Genomic DNA, 16,095 nt, shown 5'->3' on the forward strand with positions numbered 1-16,095 from the left:
ACGACGATTCACACCGAAGATGATCCATCTTCCGCTTTGTGATCGATCTTTATAAGTATGCCTTCAAATTGCAGCCACGTCGGAGCGTCGATTCAGAATGCGGCACACGACACGACATCGACCAGCATCGTCGCCCACACTACCAACACCAGCTTACACATCCAAGTGCGTATCAGACATTGTAATCATCGGAGACCCTTATATACAAATACTGGTCTCAAACAGTGTTTTTTTTTTATATTCGTTGCTTATTTACACGTGTCTCATTTCTTTTCAGTCCACATCTACCAAATACTTGAAAGAATCACAAATGCTGTCGGTAGATGTACACCAAACTGACATTCCGTCTTCTTTAGTGGTATCGGTTCCGTTATCGCAGTCGGCGCAAGGATTGAATCTCACCTCTCAGCAGGTTATTATCTGAAGTCTTAATCGAACGGTAGACAGGCCCGGCCCGAGGGCATATGGCACCCCCTCTTAAATTTTTAAACAATAAATTTCATAAAAGTTCTTGAAACTTTATGTTGAAGAAAAATATACAATATTAAGACAAAAACAAAAAATGAATCAAAATTTTTATTCAAAATAGGCACATTATATGTATTTATTTGATCAATTTGAATTGAAAGGGTCAATTTGGAATGAAAAACCTGTGTGAATAAAATATAATAAATTACTGATAACTATGAATAAATTCGGTAATGAAGAATTTTATAGAGTGACATTTCTTCTTTCGAATATGATTGGTTATCAATATTGTTAGTTCGAGTAGAAAAATAAGTTGAATATACAATATTTTATAAATTCAAAGAAATTCAAATTTTATTTTTATATTTTTTAATTTGATAATCAAAAAAAGAAAAATGGGGGCGCCTCACAGCGCCCCTTGTCTATGGCGCACTAGGTACGTACCTACTGACGGTAGATATAGCATCGTTCACGTGTTCATGTTTTGTTTGCAACTTTCAGAACGATACGATAATACAATCTGTGTCGCCGCAGGCTAGCAGCAGCAGCAGCTGGCCGTTGAAGATAGCGTACGAGCCGCAGGCCAATCCCATTAAAAATTTAAAAATGTCCATGGATCCCGGACCCCAATATCCGATACCCAGAAGACCAAGGTAATTATGATCGAGCCGAACCGGTTAGTAGTTTTGTCTGAAAGCGGAGATTTGGTTGATAATGTGGTGCAATATTGGGATTATTGGGCCGAATTATTGATTTTTTCTAATTTTCATTCAGTCCTGTGGATGACACATTCGCCATCTTCTGTAAACGTGCTACATCTCAGACGTTTCGCTACACTGCAGACAGTAATAATGTTTGTGTCGAAGAAGCAGTTGCATTCAGCGAGTATGCATTATTAGTAAATATAATCTGTTTGGTGTTGATTGATGTTTGATGGACAAAATTATTGAAAATATTATTGTCGTGGGAATGAATTTCTACACACGTATTTAAATTGTGCAACTTTCCGATATTTTTTTCAGTGCTTTTTTTTTTTCTTGGAAAATTGTAATTGTTTTATATCCATTGTATTCTGTTTCTTTTATGTTTTTTTTTAGTTTAATTTTAATACTATTCAGGTATTCTTACTCTTTGAAACGGCAATGATAGAAGCGGATCCAGCTTTCATCTCTCTTTCAGTACCATTGTATTGATTTCTTAGCTCAGCATTTCCCGATTGAACCGTCAAAGAACCATTTCGTGTTTTGTAAAATAGTTATTGTATTTCAGCGTCGATGAAAACGCCAGTATATTCTTGTTTTATGTTCATTTTTCAAGCTTTATTTTTTATAAAGTTTTCATAATTAAAGCAGCCACTTTGGATAGTGGAAGCCACTGTCTGGAAAAAATATTATATGTATAAAAATGTTTGTTTGTTTGCCTGCTACACAAATTTTAGTTTGTATTTAGGTCGTAGTCGGGGATCAAGCCCATGCACAATTTTCCTACTTTCACTGTTCTGAGCAATTTGATTATTTATTATTTCAAAATTTTTAGCGTCGGTTGATGAATTATCTCTCCCAGCTTATTTATCGACACAGCTTATTGATGTTTTGCGATATCGAAATTTTGTATCAGATGTTTTTATGTATTTGGGGTTTGGTTTCATGTTTGCCGATGAGTCGAGTGTCGACTTGAAATTATGTGCTACTCGCATATAATATCAAAAGTAAAAAAAAAAAATGATTGGATTGCTTTGAATTTTATTTTGTTTTTTAATTTAATTTGTGATAATTAGGCTACATTGGTCCCGGTGCAGCGTTTTGAGATCATACGTGACCATATTTTATAAGATAATGAATTGTTATTTTCCATGTTTAGTTAGTATTTAATCTTTCCATTGTTATCTGCCAATGTTACAAACCTGAGGTAGGTCACCTCCAAGAATCTTCTCAGTTTCCTTGATCTAGTGCCAGTGCCGGTGCTCTCCAGTCGGCTGGTAGAGTCTGATAACAGCAGCCGGGGCTTTTTCTTACCAATGTTTGGTTTGCCACTTCGAAAATTCTTTGGCACTCTTGTCATTTCTAAATGACTAATCTTATTTTTTTTCATTGAGCATTTACAAACAAACGGTCGCATTCTACAAGTTGATTCTCATATGCTAATTATAGTTGTTTTATCGAACCGTATATCCGTTGCAGTAATTTTATCTTGCGTATGCATGTCTGCTTCAGTAACGGTCAGTCGTTCTGATTCATCGGTCAATCGTATTGTTTATTCCCGAGAAAGGCTGCTGACTCGAATTAGTCTCGAATCTTCTCGCGATTTGGCTATCACTAGAAGACATACTTAACTTTTTTGAAATCTGCTTCTCTATTGCTAGACTACAAGCCTTTCCAAGTCTTTCTCCACTTTCACGTGTCTGAAGAACTGAAAAACTTGAAAAAGACATTTTGATAGCTATTTGTTCGCCACAATAAGTGTTTCCACATTGTGTTCACTAGATTTTGCTGCGATGCTTATGGACGATATCTTGAATAAGGCTGGGAGAAAAAGGTTTATTTTTTTTTATACATAATTCATCTGCAAAGTATGTACATACTTCTAAATAAAAATTTTATATAATTAAAATATCCCACATTGAAATTTGTATAATTTTAGAAAATCTTTTGTTTTATTTTGCCTACAACGCAACTTAAAGGTATCGTGTATTTGTTTATATACATTTACAAATTGTATATTTATCAATGTTAAAATATTTATATGATCTCACTTTTTTTTTTTAAATCCTTTTTTACCATTTTTCATCTTTTTTATTGTTGTTGAATTTGGGATTTCCAAACTTTTTAGGAGGAGGACTAAATATGATCATTTTAAGTACCAGAAAGACTTGCCCAGCCAGATTTAATTTTTTTTCTGTCAAAAGTTATCTTCGATATCGCATTCGCCCATCAGGCGGCCGCACGTGTTAAGATTAACCTTAAGTGTTAAGATTATTTTACAGGCCAGTCAAAATCGGCTGCAGGTCACATTCTTTTTAATTATAACTTTTTGTTTGGAAGCCATTTAATTGAAATTTTATATATTTTGTACTCTCTATTATCCTTATGTGAAATATAAATATGTTTAAAACAAATTAATTCTACCACTGTTGATTCAAACTGTGGACCTAAGAGATATTTCATCAATGAACTTTTCCAATATAAGAAAATCGTGTACCTCCCTGTTATCATATGTTGGTCAAAATTATTATTTTCATTCGTTAAAAAGTAAAGTATTTATTGAATTATAAATGACATGACGGAGGCCATAACACTCTTACGATTTACTTTAAAATTATGAAATCCTGCATTTCCTGCAAGTCCCGGCATAATTGACCGAAGATCTACCGTGGAGGAAGCACTTGGCTGGCGTGGATCTTGTTGTTTGGTGAACAAGCTCTTGTCGATTCAGACGATTAACCCTTCGCTGCCGATCTTCTGTTTTGACTGCTGTCAGTTCAAGGATTCTGTGCAAACTTCTTGCATGTAATTATTCCAGTCGGTGGTTGTGTTCCTCTTCCTCGTTGCGCAGTTTGCTCCATGTCAATTTCTCGGACCAAAAATGAAAGAAACGAACGGCCATCACAAATTTTATACGACCGGTTTACAATGCCAACTTTCCACAATTCCAGGAAATATTTGTGACCGTTTTAAGAAACCATCGTGTTCGGATGTTCTTGTAATAATTTTACGGATTCTTTTTCCATACGAGGCACTTTAAAGATTTAATAAATTTGAATGAATAATTTAATCAATAATTTTGACCGAAATAATAATTTAAAGGGAAGTTTCTATCTGAACATGTTATTTGTTTACATGGTTCGAATTATTCGAATTTTTCAGTTCAATCATTAGCCAGGATAAACGAGAGTACATATATTGATTTTTTTTGTTCTAGAAACCATTGTGGAATCGAAAGTGATTTTATTTTTTTTATAATTATGTATGTATAAGAATTAGGATAGACTTATCGATTCTTTTTGCAGCCCAGGAGAATCTTTACATTAATCCTTAATACTTTTCCCTCATGTGTCGCCGGTTTTTTACAGTATAAAGCACCTTGTAATATATTAACGATTTCATAAGACGAATTTTCGTCTTATGAAAACCTTAATATATTACAAGGCCTATATTATATATTATTTCGTCTGAGACATTTATCGAGCTCCTTATACATTTTTTCACCATTCAAAAAATATTCATCTGAAAAGCATGCCATTCTGGTTTAATTTTTCGCCTCATTTCCTCCTTTGCATCCAGCTGTAATCACAATCTGACCTAGATAACTATAAATAACTATCAACTACTTCTACATACACTGTGGTTATTTGTTATTGTGGACTGTGTATGTACATATATATTATTAGTGTTTTCACACTTGCTGTATGATTTCAGAGTGGAGGCCGTCGACATGAACATCAAATCGAATATAAAGAACCAACAATCAGGCGCCATACTCATAGACAGCATTGACAAGATGGCTTCGATTGCGACCAACGGGGCGCGCAACAAGAAGAGGATCACCATGCCGATCAGCATGGCCGGATCCTCACACTCGGCTAACGCCATGAACGCTGTGAACGTCCTAAGCGCTCCGCAACCGGGCTCCAGCAAGCGGTTGACTCAGGCCACTCCGCCTCCCACTACATCCGTTGTTTATCAAGATTCGCCACCACGATCACCGAGTGCGTACTACAACAAAGAACTGCTGTTATTATTATCTGAATGTATTTTTACTTTTACCGTATGACTTTTTGCAGGTTCCGGTCGACCCAAGTCTGCCAAGTACAATGTTCAACGGTATGTGCTCGCGACCGCTGTAAACTTATCCAGTATTACTGATGAAGTCATTATGAATTTTCTTGTTTGTGTTTCCGCAGGCTCAATTGTGCTCCACACATGCTCGGCAATGAGCTGAATCCGGAGAGTGCTGTGGCAGCTCGGTTGTCTGAACATCTGAGTGCTGAGCTTGCCGCCCATTCCGTCTTCAGGGCTCCGTCTCCGCTCGTCGCCCCTCCACTCATCAACAGAGCAACTGTAAGATTTGGCCGGAGTGTATTTTGAAAGAGGAACTAGCAAATTCTTTAATTTGATATTGTATGGTTATGAAATTGTTCGCTTTCACCGACTGAATAGAAATTTAGAAACTTTGGTTGGAATTTCGATTTGTTGGCACTGATTTTTTTTATGTGAAATTAAATTTCAATACTTTTGAAAATTGATCTGAAATATATGTTTTTGTTATGAAATTAACAGTAAACATCAAGCGGTTTTAAATCTTTTTTTTTGACTAGAGTAACCCCTGGCAGCCCATTTTCAAAAATTGCACCCCTTACATTAAATTTTAACCCGCAAACGCCCCACCCCTCAAATTGCTATATTTACATATTATCTTCAAATATTTTCCATATGTGGTTAATATAAAAATCTAGTCAGTTTTTGTAAATTAACTACTCATTAATTCTAAATACTAGGCATAGATAAAGAAAAAAAATCGTTTAATATAGTTTGAATTAGTTAATCAATAATTGATGTGTGGGAAAGTCAGAAATGATGATCGCAATATTTTTTAATTATTTTATCACAGGTTGAGAATCGCTGACATATTATACATATGTACATACAGGAAATGTCAAAATTCGAAATTTTGTAAGTTGAATTGTGTTAAAATATCAGTGAAATAAGACGTTCATACGCTTCTCCTTAGGAACAGTAAGCTTCTCCCTCAAAATGCCAAGTTCTTTGGTTGTCGGTAAGTCCTTTTGCTTCATTCAGGATAGACTTAAACATACGTACGTAGAGTCGAATCTTTTTATATCGAAATTGTTTATTCATTATATTGGTAATTTACTTATTTTGGTATGGGTGCGATTTAACTGTACATTGACAAAAAAATACTTATGCATTAAAAATTTGCATTATTTTTGGTGAATTAAACACTCGTATTGTGCATCGAATAAAATATTTTGGCATTATAAAGTGACCATTAAAAAATATGAAACGATCATTCGAAAAAATAGATTTTAGCATTATAATAAATACAAAAAGTGGCAACGTTACAGTCTTCCGCTATTGACAACTGTCAACTGTCAAAGGTGTTTACTTTCGTTTACGTATGAATATGAATGATGTTGTCAGGTCGTAGAGTCGAAGCCAAGGTCGTAAGTTTCGAAGGTAGCTAGCCGAAGACGAAAAAAGACAGAATCCAGTAGAGAAAAGCGTCGGTCGTTGTCTGTTCGTATTTTGGTATTTGCGACGTTGCCGATACAGTTCATTTGTCATTTTAATACACATTTCATCCACTTTTTAAGTAATAAATATTTTTTTCAATGATCAAAGCAAAGTTTCTAATGCCAATCTGTAACCATCATTTAGAAATGCACACAATTTTTTTTAAATGCACATTTATTTTATAAAATGGACGTTTAAATTGTTGGTGTTTACTATAATGTATAGTAAAAATCTGAAGAGAAACTGCTATAAGTCAACCTTCCGAATTAGATCGATAAACATGCGGTTGTTTTTATTTTTCTTGAAATGTAAGATTTGCCATTTACATTCGACATATGTAGTCATTCGCAGTCGTTTAAATTAAATTGACCATATTCGCTTCTCAAAATACACTCGTTTGTAGTAATGATGTAATAGTTCATATTTAATCAGACAATTATACTTTTTAGAGTAACATTGTGCGTACCATGTCGACTACGAACGCCAGTTCCATAGGACTGGCTGCTGGCGGCGCTCAGTGTCTCGATCAACTCTTGGAGAGGCAGTGGGAGCAAGGATCTCAGTTCCTCATGGAACAAGCTCAGCATTTTGACAGTGAGTGTATTGTATTTTTGAAAATTTTGAACTTTCGATACATTTTTCATCGTTTCTTAATTTTTGGCTTTGCAGTCGCTTCGTTGCTCTCGTGCTTGCACCAGCTCCGAACGGAGAATGTAAATTTAGAAGAACACGTGCAGCTGCTCACCGAACGGCGAGATCATTTGTTGGCCGTAAACGCCCGTTTAGCTATTCCGCTATGCTCAGGTTTAGCCCATTCAATGATTACTATTTTTTAAGTGTTTTGAAACTGTTCAGTTGGATGTTTTGAAATGAATATGAAGACTTAAAAGTTCCGCAGTTCACTCTGGAAAAGGTTCGACGAATGATTTGATCAGTTGGATGCTTTGACTTTGACTATGGAGTCAAAGTCAAAGCATATTGGATTGGTTTTAAGAGGCTTTCACACTCACATATAGCGATAATTCATACCGTTTCTATGTAAGCCTGTCTTATTGTACAAATGTGAGTCAACACCAAACCTCAACGGATCCATTATCAATACTTATATATATGAGTCTAATTTATCATATGCCCGCAGCCTTTTAGAACTGAATTATGGAATTTAATTTCTTATGTATATATGTAAGTTTAATATTGTGTTATAGATGTGAATCGACGATGAACGAATTTATATGTAATACCAATATGTATATGTCAATACTTTTTTGAATGACAGAATGAATGGCAAATGTAAGATTTGAATATGCAATTGTGTTCCTTTTATAAAATGCGCGTCTTAATTTCTTTGCATATTGCCGCCGAGTATTGCGTATTGCGTTCTATTTTTTTTTTTGTTTGTTTTATGATTGTAATTAATTATCGTGTTGCGAATTGAAAAATATGTGACTGTATATATGTATATACATATGTTTCGTATTGCTGTTCTATTATGCGTCTCGGTGCGACCTTTTGTAAAATGTACGTTTGTTAAATGTTGCTTTTGTGTGAATTGTGAGAGTATTGTGTGAATAGGTGTGACGTGTGTGTTATATTGGTTTCGTTCATATTGTTGCAGCACATAATCAATCGTCGGAATCGACCAAGATGTCTAGAGAGAGTGCGGGCCCTTCAAGGTGAGTGCTATGTCGTCTCATATCAACCTAAGCAAGGGCGGATCAAGGAATTCTTCAAGAGGGGTATTTTGGAAAACATCTTCCAAGTCTCCGTCGTGCTAGTTATATAATGAAACCGGTTTTTATTATATATTACTAGTTAACTTGTTAAGAGGCTATGATGACACTGAGCGACAAAATATCACGTTTTTTTTACTTACTGGAGTAGAGACTAATCAATTTTAACTAAATTTGACCCACTAAATTCGAATGTGACAATGATATATTTTTTTTTGGTTTCTTTATGAGATGAGTGTTTAAAAAATGCGCAGTTTTTAGCATTTGCAGTTTTTAACTCAAAATTTAGTATTGCTGTGCCAAAAGTGAGTATTGGAATCAATAGTCACATGTTTTGTTTATTGATTGTGATTTTTTATTGCTTTAAAATACTTATTACTAATATTCTAGCAAATTTTAGACGTCAAAAATTTTTTTGTCAAGCTATCGTGGATTTATTGGGCCAGTTTTATATTTATATTAGTACTTTTAGATTAAAAAAAATTGAGATTGAAAACCAATATAGATTTTAGAGTGCAATAGCCAAAAATCTGTTTAAATCTAAATAGAATATTTCATATTGTAATTTAAAATCATTTACTGCTCGAATTAGTGCGGTCAGATAAAATAAAAAATATTGAGATCGAAAAGCAACCCTTGTAAACGTAGTGAAATATAGAACTGGCCCAATAAATCCACGAGAAAAAAAAGTATATTTTTGACTTAAAATTCGCTTTAAAGTATTTTTAAGCAATAAAAAGTCAGAATCAATAGGAAAAATATCTGACTATTAATTCCAATACTCACCTTTGGAACAGCAATAGTAGATTTTAGAGTGCAAAAGCCAAAAATCTGTAAAAACTGCACATTTTTACATACCTCCTTTACGTTTCACTTACGATTACAATTCAGGAAAAAGTTTGCCTCTTATTCGATCGTTTTCATACTTTGCCATATTGCTCATTTTGGTCATTAATATAAGTAAATGGATCCTCCGCCATTACGATAGAGATAAAATATCGTTTAAGAAGCGCATCAATATCGAACATTTTTAATCTCGGTGGCAGTTGGTAGTCATTAATTTTATACATAGATGGCGGTAGTAAAAAAAAAAAATTGGTGTTTTTATTCAAAATAATTTAAAACGCTCATGTCTCACAAACGAGAGCAAACCAATATAAATCATTGTTAAATTCGAATTTAGTTGGTAAAATTTAGTAAATATTGATTAGTCTCCGCTCCGGTAACTTTTTGTTGTTGCTCAGTGTAATTAGTGGGAGGGAGCTTGCCGTTATCCCCTGGATCCGTCCTTGATCTTAAGATATGTGTGAATTTTGATTGTGTTGATTGATTGTGAAATAATTTGAAGGCAATCGATGTCGGCTCCGTCGCAAAAGAACGAAATCATGGCGGAGAGAAACCAACAGGTCCTGATGAGAGACATCCAATCGAAGCCTAGCTGAAAAACATCAAAGGCAGGGGGTGGAGGAGGGTTGCAAACGTTGCCGACGACTTCCACTGTCCAGCAAACCACAAAACATCACCATTCAAAAGCAAAAACCCTCCCCGATCATTCATCGAAAGAGACGACGGTCTCGCAGACGCCGGACGACGACCAACCGATCAATTACTCCACTGCTCAGACATTCCATCACTATAACAGTTCCAATAGAGACAAGCATTCGAACCTGTCGTCGGCGAAGCCGGACACGACGCGCGCTCAACATGCCGCCGAATCCATACTCACGCAAATCGAATTGGACGATTCGATCGTCAACGACCTGTCTTGTAACAATAACGGTAGTAGTAGTAGTAGTAGTAGTACAAGCACTAGTACTAGTACTAGTACTAGTACTGGTAGTAGTAGTAGTAGTAGTAGTAAGAAGGCCGACGGGAAAAGTGACAAGTCGTCTAACGACCAAAAGGCGGCCGCCGATCCAATAGTCGCCGTGCCGGGCTGCTCGACCAGTGGTGCAAAACCAGCGCCTCCACCGACAACTTCGACACAGGGAAAATTTCACGATTTCTCCATCAAATATATTCTCAGCCAAAATATGTGAATTTTTATTTTTATTTTTTTCTACATAGTCATATACGCATAATCTAGCTATTATTTGCAAGGATTGCTTACATACGAACGGACGGAAACATTTCAAAGATTAATATCTTGAATATTTTTTATTATTCAGTAGCTAAATATAAACCAAACTAAATAGTATATTATATTATGATTTTATAATACTGCTATAGTAAATATAAAAATTAAACACTTTGTTTGTTTAATTACTTTATGTACATATGTATCGCCTAGATGTTTATTTATATTCAGATATTTTTTATATTTCATATACAATTTATACAAAATTATACCATATGGATGACCGAAAAAAAATCGATTCCGTATATCCCCTACATCTTACATCAACTATTTTTAATTATAATTATAAATCTTTTCCAAAACCATCTGTTGGTATATAAACCGACAAAACAATATGCTTATATGGTTAGGATTTAATTAGGAAGTGAATATTTTACTTAATTAAACCATTTACAACTCAATTTTCAAGATACTAATCGTCAAATTGTTTCCTTCCCCCTCACTTTATACTTTTCTATTCTTTTTTTTTGGATATGATTTTTATTTTATTTTATTCTATCTATTTATGTACATATATTATCAAAGCTTGTTTTATCATTTTGCAACCGATGCATTCCTGTTTTGTTTACGACGAGCTTGTTATTTTTCGTTTACTACTTAATCAATTTATATCAATTTATAGGAAACATATGGACTGTCAATGATATTTTTAAACTCACAAAGTATTCGGTAAAGACTGCTCTGTTTTATTGACTTGAAAAATTGTGATATTCTATAGAAATTACATATAGACAAAACAATTCTAATCTACGTATGTATGCGGCCAAGCATGAAATGTTTTTTATACTCCTTGACTTAATAAATATCATATGTGCATAATAATATAAATATTGGGCTTTGTTGCTGCATCTTCTGTAGTTGTGTACGGACAGAAGATGGTACGGCGTTAAATGTAATTTACATATATAAATATATATATATATACATATAATCACGGGCAAATAAAACTATGAAAATAATAAAAAAAATACATAATAAATAAATAAAAAAAAAACGGTCTTGAGACTTAGATTTATTCTTCTGTTGTCGGTATGATGATGTGTTTCTAATCGTAGGGACGGCCGTCTTGGAATGGTTCAATGTTAATGAATGCGGAAGACGTTTCGTATACTGTGACAATAATTTGTGTTGCCGAAAGTTTGTGGTCTTCCGTGGCGGTGTTGTATTTGAACGTTTCGACGTTGAAATGGTGTGATTTTGATCAGTTTGATTTTGAGGACAATCAAAGAATGTATATGCCATGCATATTTCAGGGTCTATCGCCGTATTTGCTTGTGCACAATTTCGTTTGCCATTGTAATTAAATTGTATAAGATAGGTTTTATATAAATACGTAAGCAGACTTTGAACATAATGGTGCGTGTAAGTATATCGGAGTCGGGACAAAGTCGCTAAAGTGTAAGGATAAAGTGGTCATATAATATGCATAACTCCCACAAGAGACTGAATATATATATACATATATTATCTTTTTTTTTTAAAAAAGGGGCCATATTGTATTGAAAACTGCTGTTTACGCGCTACAATATTATCCTTTTTCTTTTGCATTATTGTTTTAACTTTCGTTGCATTTAAGACGGTGTACAGTTGGAATGTTAATTATTTTTTTTGTACAGGATTTTTTATAATACGTCGGCATGGAAGTTTTTCCTATATATAATACTTATTTGAGTGAACATCTGAAGTCTTATAATTGTATCTGAAAGTCTGATTTATAACAAATAACAGTGGAAGGCAGTACTTCAATGTGATCGTTGAACTTTACTGATGTTTTTATGGCCTAAATTGGATGAAATCGAATCGTAAAACAGCTCCGGTTTGAACAATATGCCGCCACATCTCATACAAGTCGTCAAATCGTCGCTTTATTGCGCTTGAAGTTCAATTATCTCTTTGGTCGTTTCTAAAAACGACATTCTTTTATGATTTTTTTTTTGACATGTGAAAAGTGAAGTGCATATGAATAATAAACTTAAAGCACCTGAAAAAAACGACGTGCAATAAAGGTTTCCAATGTTCACTCATGGGATGTGTTTTATTTAAATGAAATCCACATTGACCTTTGGATCACACATCATATTCATTGTGTATATAAAGGAAAACATTGTATTCATGGTCAATATTGTATTGAAAATTATTTATTGTCTACGTGTGTCACAATTCCCTTTTTTCCATTGTGTCAACGATAATGCAGATACTTCTGTAAAAAAAAAAAAAAAAAAAAAAAACGAATTCTTCAATGTATTCAGTGTTTGTATAAATATATAAAAGAATAAATTGTATATTTGTTTAAAGTATTATGATGTTAGGGACGGCGAACCTGCGGCATGTTGAAAATTTTAGAATGCAAAGTTCACATGTATGATATGTAGCAATTGTAGTATCAGAGCTGGAAGAAATGTTCGGAGAAAGACGGTTCCAAGAATCCGTGTCTGAATGCAGTGAGTTTTTGAGTCCGATTTATCGGCTGCTTGTCGTCTATGAATGAACTCAGATTTAGCATATACTTGATTGGAATTTGGGCGGCACATAAGTTGGAAAAGGTTTTCCGTTCCCGTGTATTGTTTTGTAAATTATATATATTTTACAGTGCATTTAAAATATTGTAAAATTTTGTAAATGTCAAATATATTTTTTTCTTTTTTTTTAATATATCAATATATAGGTAAAGGAAAAACATTGTATATTCAATATTGTACTGAAAATAGAGGACTTTCAAATTATACAATTTTTTTTGCTATATTTTATTTATATATTTGTTGCATTTAACGATGAGATGAAGCGTTTTTGTTTTTTCTATTTACGTATTCAAATGTATAGGTAGAGAAAGTAAATATCATATTGCTGTTTAATATTGTCTATATGTTACAGTAAATTACTTAATATCATAATTTCCCCATATTCAATATTATACTTATATTGTTGTCTATGTATTGCAGTAAATTACTAATTATTCGAATTCATTCGTCAAAGGGCCACCGATGTGTTTCAGATATACATAAATAGATTTAACTCATTTGCTTATTAGAAAGTGCTTAAACATTACAGTATTTTTGTTGCATTCATTCAATATACGTAGTATTGAAGATGTCTTACGGTAAATTATAATATATACATATGTATCCCAATATTTCTGTTTTTATTGCTGTACTGATAATGTTTCCCTACGCTAGTTTGTCTGCTGAAAATATTAACAATGTATTAGTTACATAATATCTCCATTAATATTTAATATCGTACTAAAATTGTCGTCTACGTATTGCAGTAAATTACGAACTATTCCAATTCCCTATGTCGTATTGCTGTCTAATATCGTACGGAATATTACTATAAATATATTACAGATTTATAATATCTCATTTGCATACCAACATCGTATTAAAAATTTCCATCTGTGTGTGGTAAATTTTTAAAGAAAACAACAAAATATCACTATGTCTCTGTTGTATACATAATACTGAAAATTCGTATGAATGTATTAGAGTAAATTACACAATATGTTTCTGTTGTATTGCTATTCAATATATATATATATGTACGTAATACTGAAAGTTCATATGAATGTTTTAGATTAAATTACAAAATATCACTTATGTCTCTGTTGTATAGTTATCCAATATATTCATTACTAAAAGTTCGTATGAATGTTTTAGAGTGAATTACAATATATCAATATGTCTCTGTTGTATTGCCGTATAATATAAGTACGTAATACTGAAAGTTCATATGAATGTTTTAGAATAAACAACAAATATCACAATGTCTCTGTTGTATTGCTGTTCAATATACTCAATACTGAAAATTCGTATAAATGTTTTAGAGTGAATTAAAATGTATCAATATGTCTCTGTTGTATTGCCGTATAATATATGTACGTAATACTGAAAGTTCATATGAATGTTTTAGAATAAACAACAAATATCACAATGTCTCTCGTATTGCTGTTCAATATACTCAATACAGAAAATTCGTATGAATGTTTTAGAGTGAATTACAATATATCAACATGTCTGTTGTATTGCCGTATAATATATGTATGTAATACTGAAAGTTCATATGAATGTTTTAGAATAAATTACAATATATCACTATTATGTCTGTTGTATTTCTGTTCAATATATTCAATGCTAAAGATTCGTATGAATGTTTTAGAGTGAATTACAATATATCAACATGTCTGTTGTGTTGCCGTATAATATATGTACGTAATACTGAAAGTTCATATGAATGTTTTAGAATAAATTACAATATATCACTATTATGTCTGTTGTATTTCTGTTCAATATATTCAATGCTAAAGATTCGGATGAATGTTTTAGAGTGAATTACAATATATCAACATGTCTGTTGTATTGCCGTATAATATATGTACGTAATACTGAAAGTTCATATGAATGTTTTAGAATAAATTACAATATATCACTATTATGTCTGTTGTATTTCTGTTCAATATATTCAATGCTAAAGATTCGTATGAATGTGTTAGAGTGAATTACAATATTGCTGTTCAATATATGTACGTAATACTGAAAGTTCATATGAACATTATAGAGTAAATCTCAAAATATGTTGCTGTTTGATATCGTACTTAAAATGCTTATCAACCTAATATATATATATAATATCCCAGTCTCTGCTGTACTACTGTTCAACATTGTAGTGAAAACTATTATCAATGTGTTGCAGTTAATTTAATAACATCTCTGTCAGTGTTGTAGTGAATGGAAAAAACAATTATAATATCTTCATTGTGCTGCTGTTTAATATTAATTATAATATGAGGGGGAGGGGGGTCAATTTTTAACTAAGAATCGTTTGCATATAATGCCTAAGTCAAGTTGATACTTTGAAATGCAACCTAATCCGGAACATGTCGGTTGATTCAAAAGACATTAATCAACAGCATTTCGTACACCGTGTCGATTGTCAGTTTAGTCTTAAGGAGGAGGTCCCACTAGTTTCAGCGTTCTAAATTTTTACACGCTTCGTGCATGTTACGGCATTACCATCCGTAAAGAATTAATTTCTTTCTGAAATCAGCGGAATTTTTGGTCACCGACTGGTTCAAGAAACTGGTGGTATTAAATCTGACGACTCTTCTAGATGATCAATCGGATTGAATAAAACGAATAGGTATAAATTAAACGTTGCAAAACACGTGACGAAAAGTGTACGTTATGTCTGAAGATGGCAGCTTAGTGTGGAACTATTTATCAGCTCACGACGACGATTCTTACAGCAAGAAGACCCTCGTATATTTATATAAAGTAAATTACAAGATACGTATTTAAATTTTTCTGTCGTATTGCTGTTCAATGTATTATTGAAAGTTATTATCTGTGTTAAAATTAATTGCATAAAATTTGCATCATTATTATTCAGTAATTAATACATATAATAGTGGAAATTGATGTTTATGTGTTGTAGTAATTAAAAAAACAAAAAAAAAAAACTAAACTTAAATTCGTGTCGTCTTGCTGTTTAATGTAATAATACAAACTACTATCGG

At 33.0% G+C, this 16,095-nt stretch overlaps 1 protein-coding gene across 4 annotated transcripts in view; it reads left to right on the forward strand.

The window, feature by feature from the left end:
* Positions 1-12,788, forward strand: part of LOC143922884 (uncharacterized) — a 33,403-nt gene extending 20,615 nt beyond the window's left edge. For all 4 annotated transcript variants that reach the window (XM_077446277.1, XM_077446275.1, XM_077446276.1 and 1 more), the window contains exons 15-24: positions 75-165; positions 278-412; positions 970-1,121; positions 4,884-5,173; positions 5,249-5,288; positions 5,369-5,525; positions 7,169-7,313; positions 7,389-7,523; positions 8,335-8,392; positions 9,798-12,788. In XM_077446277.1, the coding sequence (XP_077302403.1) occupies positions 75-165; positions 278-412; positions 970-1,121; positions 4,884-5,173; positions 5,249-5,288; positions 5,369-5,525; positions 7,169-7,313; positions 7,389-7,523; positions 8,335-8,392; positions 9,798-9,891 (1,297 nt within the window). In that variant the 3' untranslated portion in view covers positions 9,892-12,788. The remainder of the gene's footprint in view (positions 1-74; positions 166-277; positions 413-969; positions 1,122-4,883; positions 5,174-5,248; positions 5,289-5,368; positions 5,526-7,168; positions 7,314-7,388; positions 7,524-8,334; positions 8,393-9,797) is intronic.
* The last annotated feature ends 3,307 nt before the right edge of the window (positions 12,789-16,095 follow it).

Source organism: Arctopsyche grandis, chromosome 2 (genome assembly GCF_051622035.1).
Source record: "Arctopsyche grandis isolate Sample6627 chromosome 2, ASM5162203v2, whole genome shotgun sequence".
Classification (NCBI taxonomy): domain Eukaryota; kingdom Metazoa; phylum Arthropoda; class Insecta; order Trichoptera; family Hydropsychidae; genus Arctopsyche; species Arctopsyche grandis.